The following is a 21,303-nucleotide window of genomic DNA, read 5'->3' as shown; positions in this document are numbered from 1 at the left end:
TGAATATTATTCCAATGCATGGGTATACCACAATTTATTTATACATTTACCTACTGAAGGACATCTTGGTTGCTTCCAAATTTTGGCAATTAGGAGTAAAGCTGTTAGGAACATTTGTGCACAGGTCTTTGTGTGGACATAAGTTTTCAACTCATTTGGGTAAATACCTGGGAGCTCACCAGCATTTGAGGTGTTTTAGAGTTTAGTCATTCTAATAGGGGGAAAGGACAGGCATGGGCATGCTCCCAGGAGAGAGAGCACGCTGAATCATCTGTCCTAGGGGTTTTAGGGTGAAGATTTTAGGGAGGTTCCAGCTGAAGATTTCAGTAGAATATCCACCAGATTTCTAGGTTTGTCCTTTAGGGTCTCCACTGATTTATTGGTCAGTGCCAGGGCAGGGCATCATTATTCAATGCAGCTGGTCCTGAGGTCACTCATGGTTTTACTTGTCTGGTTTTTGCTGCTTTTCAGGCCTGGAGTTGAAATACAACTGAGGCCTAGATGTTATCTCTAGGGATGAAAAGTCAGGGGGTCTGAACCGTATGACCAGCGACATGCTACAGGAGGAAAGGTCACCCTGGGGATGAGATCCTACTCTGGTGACCTTCGGTACCTGGCCCATTGCCCTTGCTCTGCTCATGTCTGTCTAACTGCCTACCACGATACCATCTAGGTTTGTGTAAGTACACTCTGTGATGTTCACACAAGGCCGAAATCCCCTTACCAGGCATTTCTCAGAATGTTCCTTAAGTGGCACTTGACTGTGTATAGACTCCAAGTAACATATTGGATCAATTGCTGTGACCACTAGGTGGCAGGCTGTTTTTAATTAAAAAAAACAACACAACTTTATTGTTGAAAGTATTAGATATGTCCCCTTTTCCCCCTCATTGACCCTTTCTAGCTTCCCCACTCCACCCCCCACCCCAAGCCTTCATCACCCTATTGTTTGTGCCAGGAATTATTTTTTTGAAATTTTTAAAAATTTAAATTTTTTATTGTTGAAAGTATTACATATGTCTCCTTTCCTCTTCCCACTCGCTCCTGCCCCCTATGCTAGGAATTCTTGATATAGATGGTCATCAGATACAATTTTGATGGCCCTTAATTTATGAGTCATACCTAGGTAATTTTAAAAAATAAAAGGGGGGAAAAACCCCCAGCCCTAGCCGGTTTGGGTCAGTGGATAAAGCATTGGCCTATGGACTGAAGGGTCCCCAGGTTTGATTTCGGCTGAGGGCACATGCCTGGGTTGCGGGCTCGATCCCTATGGGGCGTGCAGGAGGCAGCTGATCAATGATTCTCTCTCATCATTGATGTTTCTATCTCTCTATCCCTCTCCCTTCCTCTCTAAAATCAATAAAAAAATATTTTTTAAAAAAGAAAAAGGCAGTATGCAGCAATAAATTATTTCAGTAATTAAAAGATGCATCTGAAATGAAGTCCTCATTAATATCTGATTTCTTAACATATCTAAAATGAAAAAAAATCATCTCTCTCATTGAGAAGCCACACAGAAGACTAGTTTGGTAGTTGGTGGTGGGGTGACAGGCTCTCTGGAAGCCAAAATGTATATTTGGTGCCTGTGAAAGCAAGGAGCTGAGAAAAGCAACTGTGTGGCTGGGATGAGCTTACCCTGGGAGGGGAGCAGAAGCCAAAATGAGCTAAATGTGAATGAATGAACACAGGCTCAGGGTAAATCTTGAGGTGGGACTGCATGGAAAAGTACATGAAACCAGGTTGGATAAGATATCAGAAGTAAGTCTAAGGTCTGGAGGTAGGTGACCAAAGAGGGTGAAACTGGAGACTACAAACCCAGGGATTTGGGTGTGTTCATGATTCATTTCTATTTTGTTTGTTTCAAGTCCTTTTTATTTTTATACATTGACTATTTGACTTATATTCTAAACATATTGTACAAATACAAGAGGCCCAGTGCATGAAATTCGTGCACAGGTAGGGTCCTTAAGTGGCTGCCCCCTACAGGCCAGGGCCTTTCTTCATTCCGTGCCGCCTCCTGGTGGTCAGCGCATGTCATAGTGAGTGATCGAACTCTTGGTCGATTGAACTCCTGAGGGGACACTTTGCATATTAGGCTTTTATATGTATGGATAATATATAAAAACAACATATACAGACTTATTTAATTATATGTATACTAGAGGCCCGATGCACAAAATTCGTGCAAGGGCTTTGGCCCCAGCCTCTGCCCGCCGCAGCCGGGGGCCTCTGCTGCCTCTGCCACGGCCCCTGCCGGCTGCAGCTTTGTCCGGAAGGAATGATGTCTAGAAGGACGTCTGGTCTGATTAGCATATTATGCTTTTATTATTATAGATTGTTTTTATTCCTTTTCCCTTATACAATTTCTATTTGCAAAAATCTGTAACTTGATAGAAGTTAAACAAGCAAACCCATTTTACTACCTGGAGGTAAATATATTCTTTTTTTTTAAAAATATATTTTATTGATTTTTTTACAGAGAGGAAGGGAGAGGGATAGAGAGTTAGAAACATCTATCATCTGTCTCCTGCACACCTCCTACTGGGGATATGCCCACAACCAAGGTACATGCCCTTGACCAGAATCGAACTCAGGACCCTTCAGTCTGCAGGCTGATGCTCTATCCACTGAGCCAAACGGGTCAGGGCTAAATATATTCTTATAGCAGCCTCTGAAGCTTGACTGGATATTACTTATGACTAAAATATGACAGTGGGAGAGTATGCTGTACTAAAAAAATAAAATAAAATAAATTGAAGAATGATGGGAAAATTGCTTTCTATGCCCAGAAGTCTTAACCTTGTTGGAAGTCACTGACCTCAGGGGTGTGTTGTATTTTGAGGGGGCAGACATCCTTGAAAGATCAGCTTTTGTGTTCTGAACAGGCAGTGAGAGGGAAGTGACAGAGGACAGCTTTGAGGAATAGTGACTTGCTAGGCTTCCCCAGGGGAGAGTCCCAGGTTAGGAGGACTTGAGAGTATGGCACTGACTCAAGCAGGTGGATCAGTGGGGAAGGGCGGCACCTGAGCATTCCAGGGCTGCTCCAGCCGCTTACATGTGCACTCAGGGACCCGGGTGCTCTCAAACGTTCTTTCTATTCTGCCTCCTCCAGTGGCTTTCATCCTCTGAGTTGCAAGGTCTGATGCCTGTGTTGGGCAGAATGGAAGTGGAAGAGGCAAGAACCCTCTCTCTTGAGGTGTTGCCTTTTTACTTAAGAAGAGAATGCTTTCTCGCAGTCTCATTGTGCAGAATTATGTCACATTGCCACGGCTTAATGGAATGAGCCTGCAAAGGCATATTTTAGCTTTCTAGCCTCTCTGACAAAGGAATATTTGTAAATATATTACCCAAAGCAGAAGGCAGTCGATAGCTTTTTGGTAGCCAACCTACAGCGTTCATTTCTAAGGCAAGTAGGTGGCTCCACAGGTGACCCCAAACCAAAAGTGAACACTGAAAGTGTAAAGCAAAGAGAAACCAAGAAGTTAAAATGTGGGCAACAGAGCAAAGCTAAAGTATTAGGTCCATGTGACAATTAACTTTTGGTGTCTACATAACATTGGCCAGGTTTTGAAATCTTGACACAGTCTTGGCTCTCCCTCCTTTAAAAAGCACACATTTAAAATTAAAATTTAGTCTTTAAAAAATTCCATATAAACATAGTTTAAAAATTCAACTAATTCTACAAGACTTAGTAGAAAACCAAAAGAAACACCAGCAGTTCCCTTAACCTTCAATTATCTGTTTCCTTTTAAACTGAGAATTTTCTTCTTTGGCATTTCTGGTTCAAGATTTATTTTTTTCCATCAGCTCGCCATCTCTTCATTGAGATTTCAACTAGATATCTTACTTAGGCTGTGATGATTTGGGACAAAATTTTTGGTCATAATTTTCATCTCTGTGATAACATTTTTATGGTGAGTATTATTAGCCATTTTTCTGTTTTAGTTTTTTTTTTTTTCTTTTAAACGGAATTTGCTTGTATCTTTGTATAAATCTTATTTTGGTACAAAAATATTTTTATTATGGAGCATTTCAAATGTACACAGAAGTAGAGAGAAAAGAACAATAAATTTCCATATACCCCCATCACTCAGCTTCAACAATCATCAACTCACGGCCATATTGTTCCATCTCTGCCCCACCTGCTTGTGCCCTCCTGTTATTGTTATTATTTTAATAGTAAAAGATACATAACATAAAATTTACTATTTTAACCATTTCTTAAATGTTTTGTTAATCCTCACACAAGGGTATTTTTTCCATTGATTTTTAGTGAGAGTGGAAGGGAAGGGGAGAGACAGAGAAAGAAACATCGATGTGAGAGAGACACATTGATCTCTGGCCCTGACTGGGCAAATCTGCAACCGAGGTACATGCCTTTGACTGGGGTCAAACCCAAGACCCTTCCATCTGCAGGCCGATGCTCTATCCACTGAGCCAAGCCAGCTAGGGCTATTTTTACCATTTTTAAGTGTACAATTCTATGTAATTAAACATATTCTCATTCTTGTAAAATCATCACCACCATCCATCTCAAGAACTTTTTAATCTTCCCAAACTGAAATTCTCTACCCATTAAACAATAACTCTATTCAAGCTTCTCCCCAGCCCCTGGGAACCACTAGTAAAATATATTTTCTACCTCTATGATTTTGACTACTCTAGGCACCTCATATAAATGGAATCAGACAATATTTGTCCTTTTGTGACTTGCTTATATTACTTAGCATAATGTCTTCAAGGTTCAAACATGTTGCAGCATGTATAAAAATTTCTTTCCTTTTTAAGGCTGATTAATATCCCATTGTATGTACAGTATATGCCACACTTTGTTTATCCATTCATTTGTCAAGGGACACTTAGGTTACTTTCACCTTTTGGATTGTGAATGTTTTTATGAACATAAGTGTATAAATATCTGTTTGACTCTCTGCTTTTAATTCTTTTGGGTATATACCCAGAAGTTGAATTGCTGGATCATATGGTAGTTCTATGTTTAATTTTTTGAGGAAATGCCATAGTGTTTTCCATAGTGGCTGCACCATTTAACATTCCTATCAGCATGCACAAGAGTTTCATTTTTTCCACATCCTCTCCAACACTTATTTTGCTTTTTTTTTTTTTTTAAAATAGCCATTCTAATAGGTCTAAATTGGTTCCTGTATTATTATTATAGTTTAAATAAGAATCTTAAATTTTGCTGAAACTGGTTTGGCTCAGTGGATAGAGCGTCAGCCTGCGGACTGAAAGGTCCCAGGTTCGATTCCGGTCAAGGGCACGTACCTTGGTTGCGGGCACATCCCCAGTGGGAGGTGTGCAGGAGGCAGCTGATCGATGTTTCTAACTCTCTATCCCTCTCCCTTCCTCTCTGTAAAATATCAATAAAATATATTAAAAAAAAAAAGAATCTTAAATTTTTTTATTGATTGATTTTAGAGAGAAAGAGGAAGGGAGGGAGAGAGAGAAACATCCATTTATTGTTCCATTTAATTATGTCATTCATTGATTGAGTCCTGTATACTAGTATATGCCTTTACCAGGGATTGGACCAGAGACCTTGGTGTATTGGGTTAATGCTCTAACCAACTGAGTTACCCAGCCAAGGCCAGTTCCTGTATTATTATTATTTTTTAATATATTTTATTGATTTTTTTACAGAGAGGAAGGGAGAGGGATAGAGAGTTAGAAACATCGATGAGAGAGAAACTTCGATCAGCTGCCTCCTGCACACCCCCTACTGGGGATGTACCCGCAACCAAGGTACATGCCCTTGACCGGAATCGAACCTGGGACCCTTCAGCCCGCAGTCTGACGCTCTATCCACTGAGCCAAACCAGTCAGGGCCAGTTCCTGTATTATTAAAAATAATAATAATAATAATTATATATATATATATATATATATATATATATATATATATATATTGATTTTTAGAGGGAGAGGAAAGGAGAGGATGAGAGAAACATCAATGATCTGCAGCCTCCTGCATGCCCCCTACTGGGGATCAAGCCTGAAACCTGGGCATGTGCCTTGATCCTGGGATCTCCTGGTGCATGGAACGAAGCTCACCAACTGAGGCACAAGGATCAGGTCCCTGTATTATTTTTGAAGCAAATCTCAGACATCGTAACATTTTACCCACAAATATTTCAGTATGTATTACTAAAAGATAAAGACCCTTTAAAAATATAACTCCAACCTAAACAATTAAAAATTATTTATATCAAATATCCAGTCAGTATTCACAATTTCAACTATTTCAGAAATGTAATAATTCTTTTTAAGTTTTCTGTTTGAATCTGCAGCCACGTAATATTTACACATTATTATTACTTGTTGTCATTTACATCTCTTTAAATCTATAGTTTCTTTAAATTTTCTTTACTTTTCCTTGCAATTAATTTGTTGAAGAAATTGTATTGCTTAAGAAAGTATCCTACAGTCTCGATTTTGATAATATCACTGCGTGGTATTTATGTTCCATTATATTTCTTTGCAAGTTAGTAGTTGAATCTAGAGACCTGATCAGATTCAGGTTTAATTTTTTGACAAGACCACTTAGGTGGTGCTGTGTTCTTCTATCAGGAGACTTATAGTATCTGGATGTCTCCTCTTGTGATTTATGTTCATTGTTTAGATCCATGTGATTCAATATGGTAACTAAGAGTCACAGGTTGCTAGATAAATTAAATAAATAAAATAATGATTATAATGACTGCTAGTATCACAAAAAGAGACATCCAGATATTATACTGGTAAGTCTCCTGATAGAATAAAGCACCACCTACGTGGTCTTTTCAAATTAAATAAAATTAAAAATTCAATTGCTCAGTTGCACTAGCCACATGTCAAATGCTCAATAACTTTATGTTGCTCTTGGCTCCTGTGTTAGGGCAGATATAGAACATTTCCATCAGTGCAGAAAGTTCTATTGGACCATGCTGGTCTAGATCTATTACGAGTAATTCATTAAGGGTTCGGATGTGGTGCTATTCTAGTTATAACATTGATTTTACATTTACAAGCTGGAAAACTTCTATGAAGGGAAATTTCCCCATATCCACTATTTGATTACCAGTAATATAGTTCATGTTGGAAAGTCAGGATGGAGCTTAATTCTTTCCTTTAACGAGATTGATTCTATAAGTTATAAAGTGATAAACCATGCTAACACCAATCTATATTATAAAAACCCTATGGCGGGAGAAACCAAGATGGCTGCATAGGTAAGCACCTAAACTGCTGCCTCGCACAACAATTTCAAAACTACAACTAAAAGACAGAATGGACATCATCCAGAACCACAGGAAAGCTGGCTGAGTGGAAATTCTACAACTAGAAGGAAAGAGAAAAGCTCACAGAGAATTGGAGGTATGGCAAAGGGTCTTTGTGCGTGCAGAGAGGAAGGGTGGCTGAGAGCCTGGCTGACTTTCTCTGGCGGGAGGGGGAAGGAAGCCCCCGACTGCACTGAACTCCAGTTCCAGGCGAAACCCCGCGGACCCAGGCTCATACAGGGGGAGTCTGGACTGTCAGGTAGAGAGAAAGGCACCCGGAGACTCGGAGACCCGGGGGAGACCTGGGGGAGACCCGGCGGTCAGGGGTCTGGAGGCGCGTGTGCCAGTGTGCACAAAGACTGTGGAGGTTGCCACAGGCTTTCCCTAGCAGAAGGGAATTGGAAGCTCCTGACTGCACTGAGCCCCAGTTCTGACTGCACTGAACCCCAGTTCCAGGCGAGCCCCTGGGGACCCATGCTCTTGCGGGGGGGATCTGGACTCTCGGGTGGAGACTTGGGAGCCGGGGAAGGCAGAGGTCTGGAGGCGCGGGTGCATACACGCGCAAGGGCAAGGCTGACGGGAAGCCAAGACTGTCTGCTCTGCCCTCAGACTCCACCCCATCCAAGCTGAGCACAGAGGCTTTTGCAGTTTTGCAAGTCTTGTCCCATAAGGGTGTCTCCAGCACAGAAGTTCTCCCAGCGTAGACACAGCTGATCCTCACAGCCAATTGGCCTGGAGGTCAATTCCTCCCAGTGATACCAACAACTATCAAGACTTAACTACAACAAGGCTGTACACACAGTCCACAAAGGAGTGCACCAAGAGTGTCCACCTCAGGTTAACTGGGGAGGCCAACCCACTGGGCCATATAGGAAACCTAGCACACAAAGCTACCCTACCAACTCAGGGAAGCAGTGAAAATGCGGCGATAAAGAAACAGATCACAAATGAAAGAAATGGAGGAAAACAAATGACTGGATATAGAATTCAAAACCATGGTTATAAGGCTTTTCAAGAATATCCTAGAAAAGGCTGATAAATATAACGAGACCCTCGAAGATATGAAAAAGGACCAACTAGAAATTAAACATACACTGACTGAAATAAAAAATATTATACAGAGACCCAACAACAGACTAGAGGAACACAAGAATCAAGTCAAAGAATTGAAATACAAAGAAGCAAAAAACACTCAACCGGAAAAGCAAAAAGCAAAAAAAAATCCAAAAAGTTGAAGATAGTGTAAGAAGCCTCTGGGACAACTTCAAGCGTACCAACATCAGAATTATGGGGGTACCAGAAGAAGAGAGAGAGCAAGATACTGAAAACCTATTTGAAGAAATAATGACTGAAAACTTCCCCCACCTGGTGAAAGAAATAGACTTACAAGTCCAGGAAGTGCACAGAACCCCAAACAAAAGGAATCCAAAGAGGACCACACCAAGACACATCATAATTAAAATGCCAAGAGCAAAAGACAAAGAGAGAATATTAAAAGCAGCAAGAGAAAAGCAGTTAGTTACCTACAAGGGAGCACCCATACGGTTGTCAGCTGATTTCTCAACAGAAGCTATGCAGGCCAGAAGGGAGTGGCAAGAAATTTTCAAAGTGATGAATAGCAAGAACCTACAACCAAGATTACTCTACCCAGCAAAGCTATCATTCAGAATTGAAGGGCAGATAAAGAGCTTCACAGATAAGAAACAGCTAAAGGAGTTCATCACCACCAAACCAGTATTATATGAAATGCTGAAAGGTATTCTTAAAGAAGAGGAAGAAGAAAAAAGTAAAGAGAAAAATTATGAACAACAAATACATATCTATCAACAAGTGAACCTAAAAATCAAGTGAATTAAAAACCTGAGGAACAGAATAATCTGGTGAATGTAATAGAATCAGGGGCATAGAAAGGGAGTGGACTGATAATTCTCAGGGGGAAAGGGGTATGGGAGGGTTCAGGAAGAGACTGGACAAAAATCATACACCTGTGGATGAGGACAGTGTGGGGGAGGTAAGGGCAGAAGGTGGGGTGGAAACTGGGTGGAGGGGAGCTATGGGGGGAAAAAGGAGAAACAATTGTAATAATCTGAATAAAGATTTATTAAAAAACAAAAAAACAAAAACCCAGTGGCCCTAACGCCGTAATGACCAAAGACCGGTCACCAGGAGGCTGTGTGCACAGCAAGGCGCATGCAGGTGGGCGGGGACTTGACTCTGGGTCCTGTGGTGTGCTGGGACTCAGGGGAGTCCTGCGGCACTGGCCGGACTTGGGGGTCTCTATCTTGCGCCATTTCGCGCACTGGGTCACTAGTATAATTATATAATTATTGTTCATTGCAGAGCCAACTAATGAATTATGGTTACACTCCACCGCCCACCCCCCAGTTTCTAAATTTCCTTCCCTTTCATTGCACTATTTTACATTATTATAGTCTCATTTTTTCCCCTCTGTTCTAGATCACATTTATTCTATTATGGTTCTTTTTACCCCTTGAGGCATATTCCTTGAATTCTTCTTACTGTTGGAACTTCTCTCTTCATTTCCCTGAATCTTATATCTTCCTTTTTTCTTGGCTTATTTCATTGGTTTGCTAACTATGTCCTTATAAAATTACTTCCTATAAAGAGTTTGTGGAAGACAAAGTTTTTGAGGCATTCCATTTCTGAAAGTGTTTTTATTCTATATTCACTCACTTGATAGTTTGGTTGGACAGAGTATTCTAATTTTAAATCTGTACTCTTATAAGTAAAGTTAAGAGCAAGCCTCATTATTATTACTCCCTGTTAATTTCAACATCATTCCTTATCTTTCAGTGGACAGGGATTTCCTCTTCTGCCTTTGGGTAAGGTAAAAAAGATTCTCAGGGGATATTGTGGTGTTCTATGCAGGATTTTATTTAAATAGTTCTATAATAGAGATGAATGTAAGTAGACATTAATTTCATACATTATACTTCTGAAATGTTACAAAATCTGAATTTAGTTCAAAATTAAAATGTGGTATATGTTCTAAATCAGTAACAGATGTTTCTCTCAGTGTTTCTCCCAAAGCCAGCTGCACTGGTCTGAGAATAAGGCAGCGACCCACTTCTCAAAATTTTGCTTCCCTTTCCTCAACATCGGGCTCCACTGGTGTAGAGGCTTCAGCTCTCAAGAGAGGAACTCTTCCACTGGAGATGGTTCAGTTAAATTGGCAGTTGAAGTTGCTACCTGGCCACTTAGGGCTCCTCATGCCAGTGAATCAACAGCCAAAGAAGGGGTTACTCTATTGGCTGGATGATTGAATGATCCTGATTGTCAAGGAGTTGCTACTATACAAAGGAAGTAAGGAGTATTTCTGGAATGCAGAAGATATACTGGGACACTCTTACTCTTCCCAGGTCCTGTGATTCAAATCAATAGAAAACAATACCAGGAGGACTGCTAATGGCTCAGACCCTTCAGGAATAAAGATTTGGATCACCCCACTGTGTGAAGACTGGCTTAGGTGCTTACTGAGAGCACAAAAATAGGTAGAGGGAGAAGGTCATTATAAATACCATCTACTACCATGCCACCAGTAGCAAAAATAAGGACTGTAATAGTTATTTGTATTTCCTTCTTGTTTTGGTATAAATATATTTATTTATATATTAACCCAGTGGTCGGCAAACTCATTAGTCAACAGAGCCAAATAACAGTACAACGATTGAAATTTCTTTTGAGAGCCAAATTTTTTAAACTTAAATTTCTTCTAATGCCACTTCTTCAAAATAGACTCGCCCAGGCAGTGGTATTTTGTGGAAGAGCCACACTCAAGGGGCCAAAGAGCCGCATGTGGCTCACGAGCTGCAGTTTGCCGACCATGGTATTAACCAATATTTTCCCTTTTCCTACTCATTCCTCTACCCTCTAACATGAGTTAATAGTAGTTAACCTTATACCTCAGTACTGAAGTTACAGGATATGAAAGGAAAATTCGGCTAGAAAAGCTAGAAGAGACATGAACAACACCCACAGGTGGTTAAAGGGAATTTGTATCCTCTTGGAGAGAGGGTTAGGTTGTTTCTGGTTGTATGAGGGATAATTGCATCATATTAAGTGAAAGCATTATTTTTCCATTGTCTTTTTTTGAAGTTAAGTATGGCTTAAAGGGGTATATAGAGATGGCAAGTTGGTAAGGCATAGACTTTGGTAACTTTGTATTATGCTGACTTTTCTAAGATGGAGCTAAATTTGTCAGAATTCCTCTCTCTATATGGTTCTGAATTGGTGTTGTCTGCAAGAGATATTTATGTGAATTTGCAAGCGAGCAGTATAGCAGAGCTATATTTTTTACTGCCTGAAGGTCGGTGCAATGTGTGAGTCAGATTGACCATTTGTCCATATTTTTATTGATCTGCTAGTTGATTTGGTGGGTGTGGGGTGGCAATGGGGCTTGTAGTTCTTCTAGTTCTCAGAGGATTTCCTCCTTGAGCTTTCTGAATTCTGGGCCCAGCATTGGGTGAAAGATAGTAGTGTCTTCTTCAGGTTACTGTGACATCAAAGCTGGAGGTAGAGACATGGGTTCTAATTCTCCCTCATGTTTCCTTGCTCTCGTTCACATTCAGCTTTTTTCTCCTGGCTGACTAAGGGTGACTTTAGGCTCAACACTAGATGCAGGGGCAATGGCTGCTCCACAGCTCCCATAACTGCATAGGTCTCACAGTGGTTCTGCTTTTCTCACCGATCTATACTCTAAAGACAGGTCAGACGGGACATGGGATAGTAGAGTGGGGTTCTTATGCCAAAGGTCATTCAGTGTTCATGGGAGGCAGATACATACTTTTTTTGGTATCAGAATTCATGAATTTTATTTCAAGAAGCTCTCTCTCTTTTTTAAAAATAATATATTTTATTGATTTTTTACAGAGAGGAAGGGAGAGGGAAGGAGTTAGAAACATCGATCAGCTGCCTCTTGCACACTTCCTACTGGGTATGTGCTCACAACCAAGGTACATGCCCTTGACCAGAATCGAACCTGGGACCCTTGAGTCCGCAGGCCAACGCTCTATCCACTGAACCAAACCAGTTAGGGCCAAGATGCTCTCTTAAAGACTACTTACCAAAACAATACCATTTTCATTATTTCCTTCCTAAAGACAAAATAATATATATACTTATTGGAGAAAATTGGCTGATTTGGTAATCACCAGGATACTGATGACATTTTGGTGACTATCCTTTATGCCTTTCTTCAATGCATATGTTAATAATATGTATATATACATAAATATACTTTAGTTTTATAAAAATAGAATAATATTTGAATTCTGTTTTATAAAACAGACTTCTCCCATCAGTATATCATAAATATTTATTTCTAAATAATGAAATAGTCTCCAATTCAAGAACATACTTTTAAATTACTTTATAATGTTACATAAGTATACCATAATTATTTAACCCAATTTTTTATTGTTACTCTCAGACTATTTTCAGCTTTTCTTAATTAATTTTTAATTCCTTAAAAAATCTTTTACATTTTAAAATAATTTTTTATTTTTCAATTACAGTTGCCATACTATATTATATTAGTTTTGGGTGTACAGCATAGTGATTAGATATTCATATAAATTACAAAGTGATCACCCCTATAAGTAGTACCCATCTGATACCATACATAGTTATTACAATATTATAATATTCCCTATGCTGTACTTTACATCCTTGTAACTACTCTGTAGTTACACATTTGTACTTTTTAATCCCTTCCCCCTTTTCACCCATCCTCTCAACTCTCCTCCCATCTGGCAACCATCAGTTGTTCTCTGTTATTTATTAGTTTGTTTCTGTTTTGCTTGTTCATTTATTCTGTTTTTTAGATTCCACATATAAGTGAAATCACATGGTATTTGTCTTTCTCTGTATGACTTATTTCACTTAACATAGTAACTTTAGGTCTGTCCATGTTGTTGCAAATGGCAAGATTACACTCTTTTTTTATGGCCGAGGAATGTTCCATAGTATATATGTACCACATCTTTAAAAAAAAAAATTTTTTTTTTGCCCTAGCTGGTTTGGCTCAGTGGATAGAGTGTTGGCCTTTGGACTGAGGAGTCCTGGGTTCGATTCCGGTCAAGGGCACATGCCCAGTAGGAGGCGTGCAGGAGGCAGCTGGTTGATGTTTCTCTTTCATCGATGTTTCTGGCTCTCTGTCCCTCTCCCTTCCTCTTTGTAAAAAATCAATAAAATATATTTAAAAAATATTTTTATTGATTTCAGACAGGAAGAGAGAGAGAGAGAGATAGAAACATCAATGATGAGAAAGAATCATTGATTATCAGCTGCTTCCTGCAGGCCCCCCACTGAGGATTGAGCCTGCAACCCAGGCATGTGCCCTTGACTGGAATCGAACCTGGGACCCTTCAGTCCATAGGCCAATGCTCTATCCACTTTACCAAACAAGCCAGGGCTGTACCATTTGTCTTTATCCACTTGTCTATTGATGGACACTTAGGTTGCTTCCATATCTTCATTATAAACTAGGGGCCCAGTGCATGAATTCGTGCACCTTGAAAGGAACTGTGGGCCACGAAGCTGCAGTGAGCACAGAGGTGGTTCTTGGCCCATCCTCCATGTCCCTGCCCGGCCCTTCCCACTGTGGCCCCCGGTCCCCTGCCAGCAGCCCCGCTCCTGCTGTTGCCACTCCCACGCACTGACGGTGCTGGCCCCGCTCACACCCGCTGATGGTGCGGAGTGATTGGGGCTGGCACCAGGAGTGTGTGTGAGTGGGGCCAGCACTGTCAGTGGGTGTGAGAGGCAGCTGCCGGCCCTGATCGCCCTTCAGGAACAGGGGGAGGTGGAGAAGCCCTGAGGGGCGAAGGGGGCCGGCAGCTGCTGCTCGCACCTGCTAATGGTGCTGAGCAATTGGGGCCGGTGCCAGCAGCAGGTGCGAGTGCCTGGTGGCACTGCTGTTGCAGGAGCAAAGAATTTTCAGTAACCACCAGCAGCTTGCCCTGATGACAGCATCCGGCACCCCGCCTTGGTCTGGCACCCCTGCTCACCTGCTCCACCATCCTGCCACAGCCGATGCCCCCCATGTTCTGCGCTCTGCCGCCTGCTGCCAACGCGTGCCATGTTCCGTGCACGCCCACTGGTGGTCAGTGTACATCATAGCGACCAGTTACTCGGTTGTTCTGCCGTTTGGTCTATTTACATATTAGGGTTTTATATATATAGACTAGAGGCCTGATGCACAAAATTTGTGCAAGGGGCTTGGCCGTCGCAGCTGCAGTGGCTTTCCTCAGCCCTCGCAGCCCCGGCTTCGTCTGGAAGGTCGTCTGGAAGGTTGTCTGGCTGTCCAGTCTAATTAGCATATCACACTTTTATTATCTCTTATATAAAAGGCCTGTGGCTGTCACACTGTAATGCTGTCATAACCAAACGAGCAGCGGTTCTCACCGGGGGCGGGGTAGCGAGCTATGAGCAGTGATGGGTGGGGCTGCCAGCTGAGGCAAGCGGAAGTGAGCTACTCGCTCATGATTTCATGTGTGCTGGGCCTCTAGTTTATAGATAATGCTGCAATGAACATATGGATGCATATGTCTTTTGAATTAGTTTTGGGTTTCTTCAGATAAATACCCCAAAATGGATTATTGGGTCCTTCTTTGTCTCTAATTGGCTAGCCTTTGTTTTAAAGTCTATTTTGTCTGATGTATTGCTATCCCAGCATTTTTTTTTCCATTTCCATTTGCATGAAATATCTTTTTCCATCCCTTTACTTTCCGTCTGTGTATGCCTTTTTATCTGAGGTGGCTCTCTTCTAGGCACCATATTTTTATTTTCTTATCTATTCAGCCACCCTATGTGTTTTAATTGGAGAATTTAATCAATTTACATTTAAAGTAATTATTGATAGGCATGTAGTTATTGACATTTTGGTATTAATATTTCGGTTTCTTCTTCTTCCTCTTCTTCTTCTTTTCCTTCTCCTTCTCAAGTCCCTCTAACATTTTTTTGTAATACTGGTTGCTTGTGATTAACTCCTTTAGCTATTTTCTTCTTCTTTAAAAAAAATATTTTTATTTATTTCAGAGAGGAAGGGAGAGGGAGAGAGAGAGATAGAAACATTAATGATGTGAGAAAATCATTGATCTGCCGCCTCATGCACACCCCCCATTGGGGATCGAGCCCGCAACCTGGGCATGTGCCCTTGACCAGAATCGAACCCGGGACTCTTCAGTCCACAGGCTGACGCTCTATTCACTGAGCCAAACCGGCTAGGGCAGTGGTCGGCAAACTGTGGCTTGTGAGGCACATGCGGCTCTTTGGCTCCTTGGGTGTGGCTCTTCCACAAAATACCACTGCCTGGGCGAGTCTATTTTGAAGAAGTGGTGTTAGAAGAAGTTTAAGTTTAAAAAATTTGGCTCTCAAAAGCAATTTCAATCGTTGTACTGTTGATATTTGGCTCTCTTGACTAATGAGTTTGCCGACCACTGGGCTAGGGCATCCTTGAGCTATTTTCTTATCCGCAGGCCAATGCTCTATCCACTGAGCCAAACCATCCAGGGCAAGATCATTAATTCTTTTAACTAATTTTTTATTGAGTAGCTGTTCTGTGCAAAGCATGTAATAGCTTCATCTCTGTGAAAATCCACATGGCTAAATTTCTGCATGGTTAAGCTTTTCAATAACTGTGTTGCATCAATTCAAAATCTGCATGTATTTAATTTTACAAAACAACTAGGTGGTTCTAAGCCTTTCTAGAAGTCTTCTTGGAATGCAACATTATCAATGAATTTTTTAGAGTCCCTCTTACATCTGCCTGACTCTAGAATAAACCTGAATTTATTGATTCATCTTATAAAATGAAGCTTGAAAAGAATTTTCTCCAGCTTCCTTTTCTCATCAAAGTGTCCCCAAATTACCTCTACCTGTAGATACTCTGTGGCTCACTGAAAGGTGAAGTAAAGCAGAATCTCAATCCCCATCTCAGACCTGCTGAATCCGTCTGCAGTTAATGTGATTCTCACACACAATAGAGTTTGAGAAGCACCGATTTAGACTTTGATACTTGGTTCACACTTGTCCCTGGTCCTTCTTTCTTAACAACAGAGATAAGGAGACCAGACTAGCAGTAACAGCTATTTCAGAAACAGGATCTGTACCCACTTATATACTTTTCCCCATACCCAAGCCCTGCCTGTACAGGAAGTCAGCCACTAAAGATAGGCTGCCTGTAGGAGACATAAGGACATGAGGGTCCTCCAAAAGTTGTTCAGCCGGGTGAAAATGGGTGGAACAGGAAAGGGAGGAAAGTAAGTTCCTGGATTTCAAAAACCACAGTTTGTCTAGGTGCTACTTTCCCGCATTTAGCACGTAAGTTTGTCATGAGACATCCGTTTGCTGCCTCTTTTCCTTTTGCATTTTGCCCCATATGAAAAAGTCACCATCTAAAACTTTTCTCCATGAATTAGAAACTTTAAGTTGTCTGGGATTGAATGTGCCTGTTTTTGAAGTTTCTGGCAGTTCCTTGCCTTTATGGTGTAGTCATGGTGAACCCTGAGTCATCTGAAGATGGTGGCAGTGCCAAATTGCTGGGGAAGGAGCTGCTGACAAGCCAGGACAGTGAGGAACTGGAGATCAGTAAGGTTGGGCACCGGGGCCATTAGCCTTCTTTCCAACAGAAGAGCTACCCCAGTCCTAGTTAATACAAATTGCTGCAAGCTTTACAGTTCTAATGGCAAGTGTGTTTAGACACAGCCCAAGGTATAAAGCATCTCCCCAGTTGTTTCTCAGAGTTCCAAGTAGCAACACCTAATTCTTGCATGTGCCAGGATTCTTCTTTTATAAGCTGAGAAAACCACATTTTCCTGGTAAGGCAAATATATATATATATGTATATGTATATATATCTCGATTTTTGCTTTAAGGTAATAAAGTTTTCTCTGGTGCACATTCATATACATGAAACAACTACCCAGTAAATACACCCCTGTTTGGTGTGTGTGTGTGTGTGTGTGTGTGTGTGTGTGTGTGTGTGCCATGTCTCTAAAATTCTGACTCAGAGTCTGAGGACAATGATTAATTTTTTTCCACTTCACATAGCTGCTATGAATTTCTCCTCACAAGGATGGGCCTGTTTACTCACTCCTGGCCGCGTCGGTAGATCGCTAGTGTAAACTGCCAGGGGAACCCGGAGGGCTGGGGAAGTGGGCGCCCCGGGCGCTCCCGCTCCGTGGGGAATAGGGATGCTTGGCCCAGGTTGGGCTGACCTCATTTAGAGACCGCTTTCTGACCCTCCTGGATTTGCGATGTTTGCCAGAGCAGCGAGAAGCGCCATTGTGGTGCGGGTGGGAGGGGTGGAGCCACCAAGTCCGGTCTCAATTTAGATCTCTCACTCCGGTTTTAGGCGCGCCCATTTCAGACTATTCAACTCGAGTCAGGGGGGAAAAATCAGGGAGGAGGTGGAAGCCACACCCCGCAGTGCCCGCGAATTTCCCCAGGAGCCCGCGGTTGTCCAGGCAGACGCTGCGAGATGCGGGGCCCACAGCGCCTGACCGCCGCCCACCTCATCTGCGTGTGGACCGTGTGGACCGCCGCGCTGGCCGCAGCCCCCGGGTAGGAGCGCGGGCGCGCGGGGTGCGCGGGGCGGGCGGGACGGGCAGCGCTGTCCTGGGCCCGGGCTGCGGGCTGCGGGCTGCGGGCTGCGAGAGGAGCAGCAGTAGTGCAGCAGCGGGTGGGAACGGCCCCGCGGCGGCAGCCCTCAGCCAGGCACTGGCCTGGTGGTTTTCCCATGTGTCCCTTCAGCTTGGTTTTCCATGAGATAGTTATTTTCTTCACCCTTGAAGTTGTTTAAGCGTTTCTCTGGCCATCACTACTTTCTAAAGAGAGTCATTTTTAGTCCACGTTGCCTCTACATTTTCTCAGCCGTTTGCTCCCAAATAATGTGCCTGCCTTCTTCTCTCAGAGACAAATGGTGCTAGTTTTTCTCAACCTTTGGCATGGGCAAGTGTGTCTTGGGTGGCTGATGCGTGATTAAGGTGCAGACACTGTAGGAAGATAACTACGGAGGCACCCAAATACTGGAAAGTGCCCCACTTCTCAAGGTTTTTGTAGTTGAGCTCTAACCCCTAGCTTGGGCAGAGAAAGTGCTGTTTTAGCAATTTTTATGCTCTGCTACACCTGGAAATTTTGCCACTGATAGTTTAATGTCTGATGGTATATTTCAATCAGTAGTATTGGTTAGATGATCTTTTCTTGGGCAAATGCCCAAACATAAAGTTTAGAATAAGAAACAGGCAAAATCTGTGTGTATGTACTTGCGTGTGTGTGTGTGTGTGTGTGTGTGTGTGTGTGTGTGTGTTTAAGCCAAGGAAAAAAAAAGTCACACTGGGATGAGGTCATCTGTAAAATAGAAGTTTAGAGGCTTGCACATTGCCAATAACTTCTGCACGCCCCAGTGTAAGCCATCTGCATGGAGGCTCATCCTGTGCTGTTTGCAGTTTGGAAGTAATAACACAGGTTCTACTCTAGTGGTACATGAATTACTGCATTAAAATTAATTTATGGGAATTATTGTTTCAATGGCATTTCAATGCAGCTGCTAAATGGAGCAGCAGGGCAATATTAATTGGAACAATTGCATTTGGCACAATATAGGGCGTCTGTCTCACTGTCTATAAAATTTGAGGATTACAAAAGAATGGTGATGGGAGGATAAAAAAAACTTTGGATTTTTCCTTGTTGGGAATTCTTTAGGCCCAGGTTTCTGGTGACAGCTCCAGGAACCATCAGGCCTGGAGGAAATGTTACTATTGGGGTGCATCTCCTGGAGCACAGCCCCTCACCGGTCACTGTGAAGGCAGAGCTGGTCAAGATGACAGCAAACCTCACTATCTCTGTTCTGGAAGCAGAAGGAGTCTTTGAAAAAGGTAAGATAAAAAGCATTGAGTTTTACCCTTCTTCTATGGTAATTGGAATCTATATATATAAAAGCCTAAGCAACCCTTATGACCAGTAGACCGAATGACCGGTCATCCGGTCGCTATGATGTGCACTGATGCTCAGTGCAGGAGCTGCCCCCTGGTGGTCAGTGTGCTCCCACAACCAACCTCCCATGGTCCCTCCCCCCCCCCCCCCGCCCCCCGGCCAGCTTGGCCCTAATTGGCCCCGATAGCTGGCCAGGCTGAGGGATCCCACCCATGCACGAATTCGTGCATCGGGCCTCTAGTATGTTAATAAAGCCATGTGAAACCTCAAATTTGGAATGGCTCACGTAATATATTTTTATTTTTTTATTATTATTATTTTTTAAATATTTTATTGATTTTTTACAGAGAGGAAGGGAGAGGGATAGAGAGTTAGAAACATCGATGAGAGAGAAACATCGATCAGCTGCCTCCTGCACATCCCCCACTGGGGATGTGCCCGCAACCAAGGTACATGCCCTTGACCGGAATCGAACCCGGGACCCTTCAGTCCGCAGGCCGACGCTCTATCCACTGAGCCAAACCTGTTTCGGCATATTTTTAATTGTTACTTCCGTAAATTCCAAAATGGTATTTTTGGGTGTTCTTTCAAGTGGCGATTCAGAGATCCAGGTTCCTTCCATCTTGTGGCTCCATCATCATTAACAAGTAGCTTCCAAGTTTGCAGGGGAAGAGCATGGATTTTCTCATGTGGGGAGGTTTTTATGGGCTAGATCTAGAAGTGGCTCATTTAACTTATGCTCCTCTTTCTTTTTTTTTTTCTTTTTTTAAAAAATATATTTTATTGATTTTTTACAGAGAGGAAGGGAGAGGGATAGAGAGTTAGAAACCTCCATGAGAGAGAAACATTGATCAGCTGCCTCCTGCACGCCCCCTACTGAGGATGTGCCCGCAACCAAGGTACATGCCCTTGATCGGAATCGAACCTGGGACCCTTGAGTCCGCAGGCCGACGCTCTATCCACTGAGCCAAACCAGTCAGGGCATTATGCTCCTCTTTCAATGGCCACATTTACAAAGGAGATTTGGGAATGTAGGCGAATGTGTGCCCTGAAGAAGAAATGGATATAGCTAACAGTCTGACACTAAACCATATTTATTGGGTGTAGAGTACTTTACTAAATAGGCCTATGGGAAGGAAAAGAAGAGCAACACAAGAGCTAAAATCCAGTTTTATGAAATATTTCTTAATTTTTAAAGTAACAAAAATGATAATGTAAAAGTGGAGCCATTTATAAAAGAACCTACATCTCTTGTTTCAAGTTTATGTTCTTACCTGGCCCAGGATTAAATTGGGTCAATGAATGTCTTCTTTTTCAATACTAAGGGAAAAATTTTTTTTGGGGGGGGGTAAATACTTAAATATTTTTTAATCGAAATAACATTTATTGTATATTTTTCTAATTGAAAGAGTAATATATGGTCAGTACTTATAACCTGATAAACACTGGAAGTAAAGGAAATAAACCAAAATCACCCATAATCCTACCAACCTAAATATAAACATTGTTAACCAGAAGCATGTTTAGATTTAGTCAGTGGCCAGAAATTGAGGCACAAATTTCTATAAATGTTAAGAGTTATATTAAAAAAGTTTTGTAGGGCACATAATGAAGGATGGATGGGATTCCACCACAATTCATTGTATAAATATTTATCCTCTACCAGCATAGAGGAATTCACAGCATCATGAAATGAGATAAAATCAAAGTTGACCTATATTTGTGGTTCTTTCTCCACTGGAAGTTGATTGACTAGGTGTATATGTTTGGGATGGGAGTCAGGAAGAGGTAATGTGTGCAGGGGCTAGGACACTTGGTCTTTCATAGGAGAATGTCAGGAAAAAGGGAAGTTTTGTTTTCCTGGAAAAGGAAATGTTGGTTAGAGCTTAAGTTCTGAGTTTGAATCTTAGCACTAGTTGTGTGATCTTGGGCAGATTACTTAACTGTTCTGAGCTTCAATTTCCTCATCTGTAACATGGGAATAATGAAATTGAATTCCCAGGGCAGTTATCAAGTTAAAATCAGTATCTAGCACCTGTTAGGCACTCAGTAAACAACAGCTGTTAATATTATAAGT

The 21,303-nt window shown here is 41.9% G+C and overlaps 1 protein-coding gene across 1 annotated transcript in view; it reads left to right on the top strand.

Annotated features, from left to right (window-relative positions):
• The first annotated feature begins 17,534 nt into the window (after positions 1-17,534).
• Positions 17,535-21,303, top strand: part of CD109 (CD109 molecule) — a 120,685-nt gene continuing 116,916 nt past the window's right edge. Inside the window, exons 1-2 of the mRNA XM_080665861.1 lie at positions 17,535-17,855; positions 18,996-19,168. Of these exons, the coding sequence (XP_080521987.1) occupies positions 17,773-17,855; positions 18,996-19,168 (256 nt within the window). The 5' untranslated portion in view covers positions 17,535-17,772. The remainder of the gene's footprint in view (positions 17,856-18,995; positions 19,169-21,303) is intronic.

Source organism: Plecotus auritus, assembly GCF_963455305.1.
Source record: "Plecotus auritus genome assembly, chromosome: 4".
Lineage (NCBI taxonomy): Eukaryota > Metazoa > Chordata > Mammalia > Chiroptera > Vespertilionidae > Plecotus > Plecotus auritus.
The sequence above is the reverse complement of the archived record's forward strand: the minus strand, read 5'-3'. Positions and strand labels throughout refer to the sequence as shown.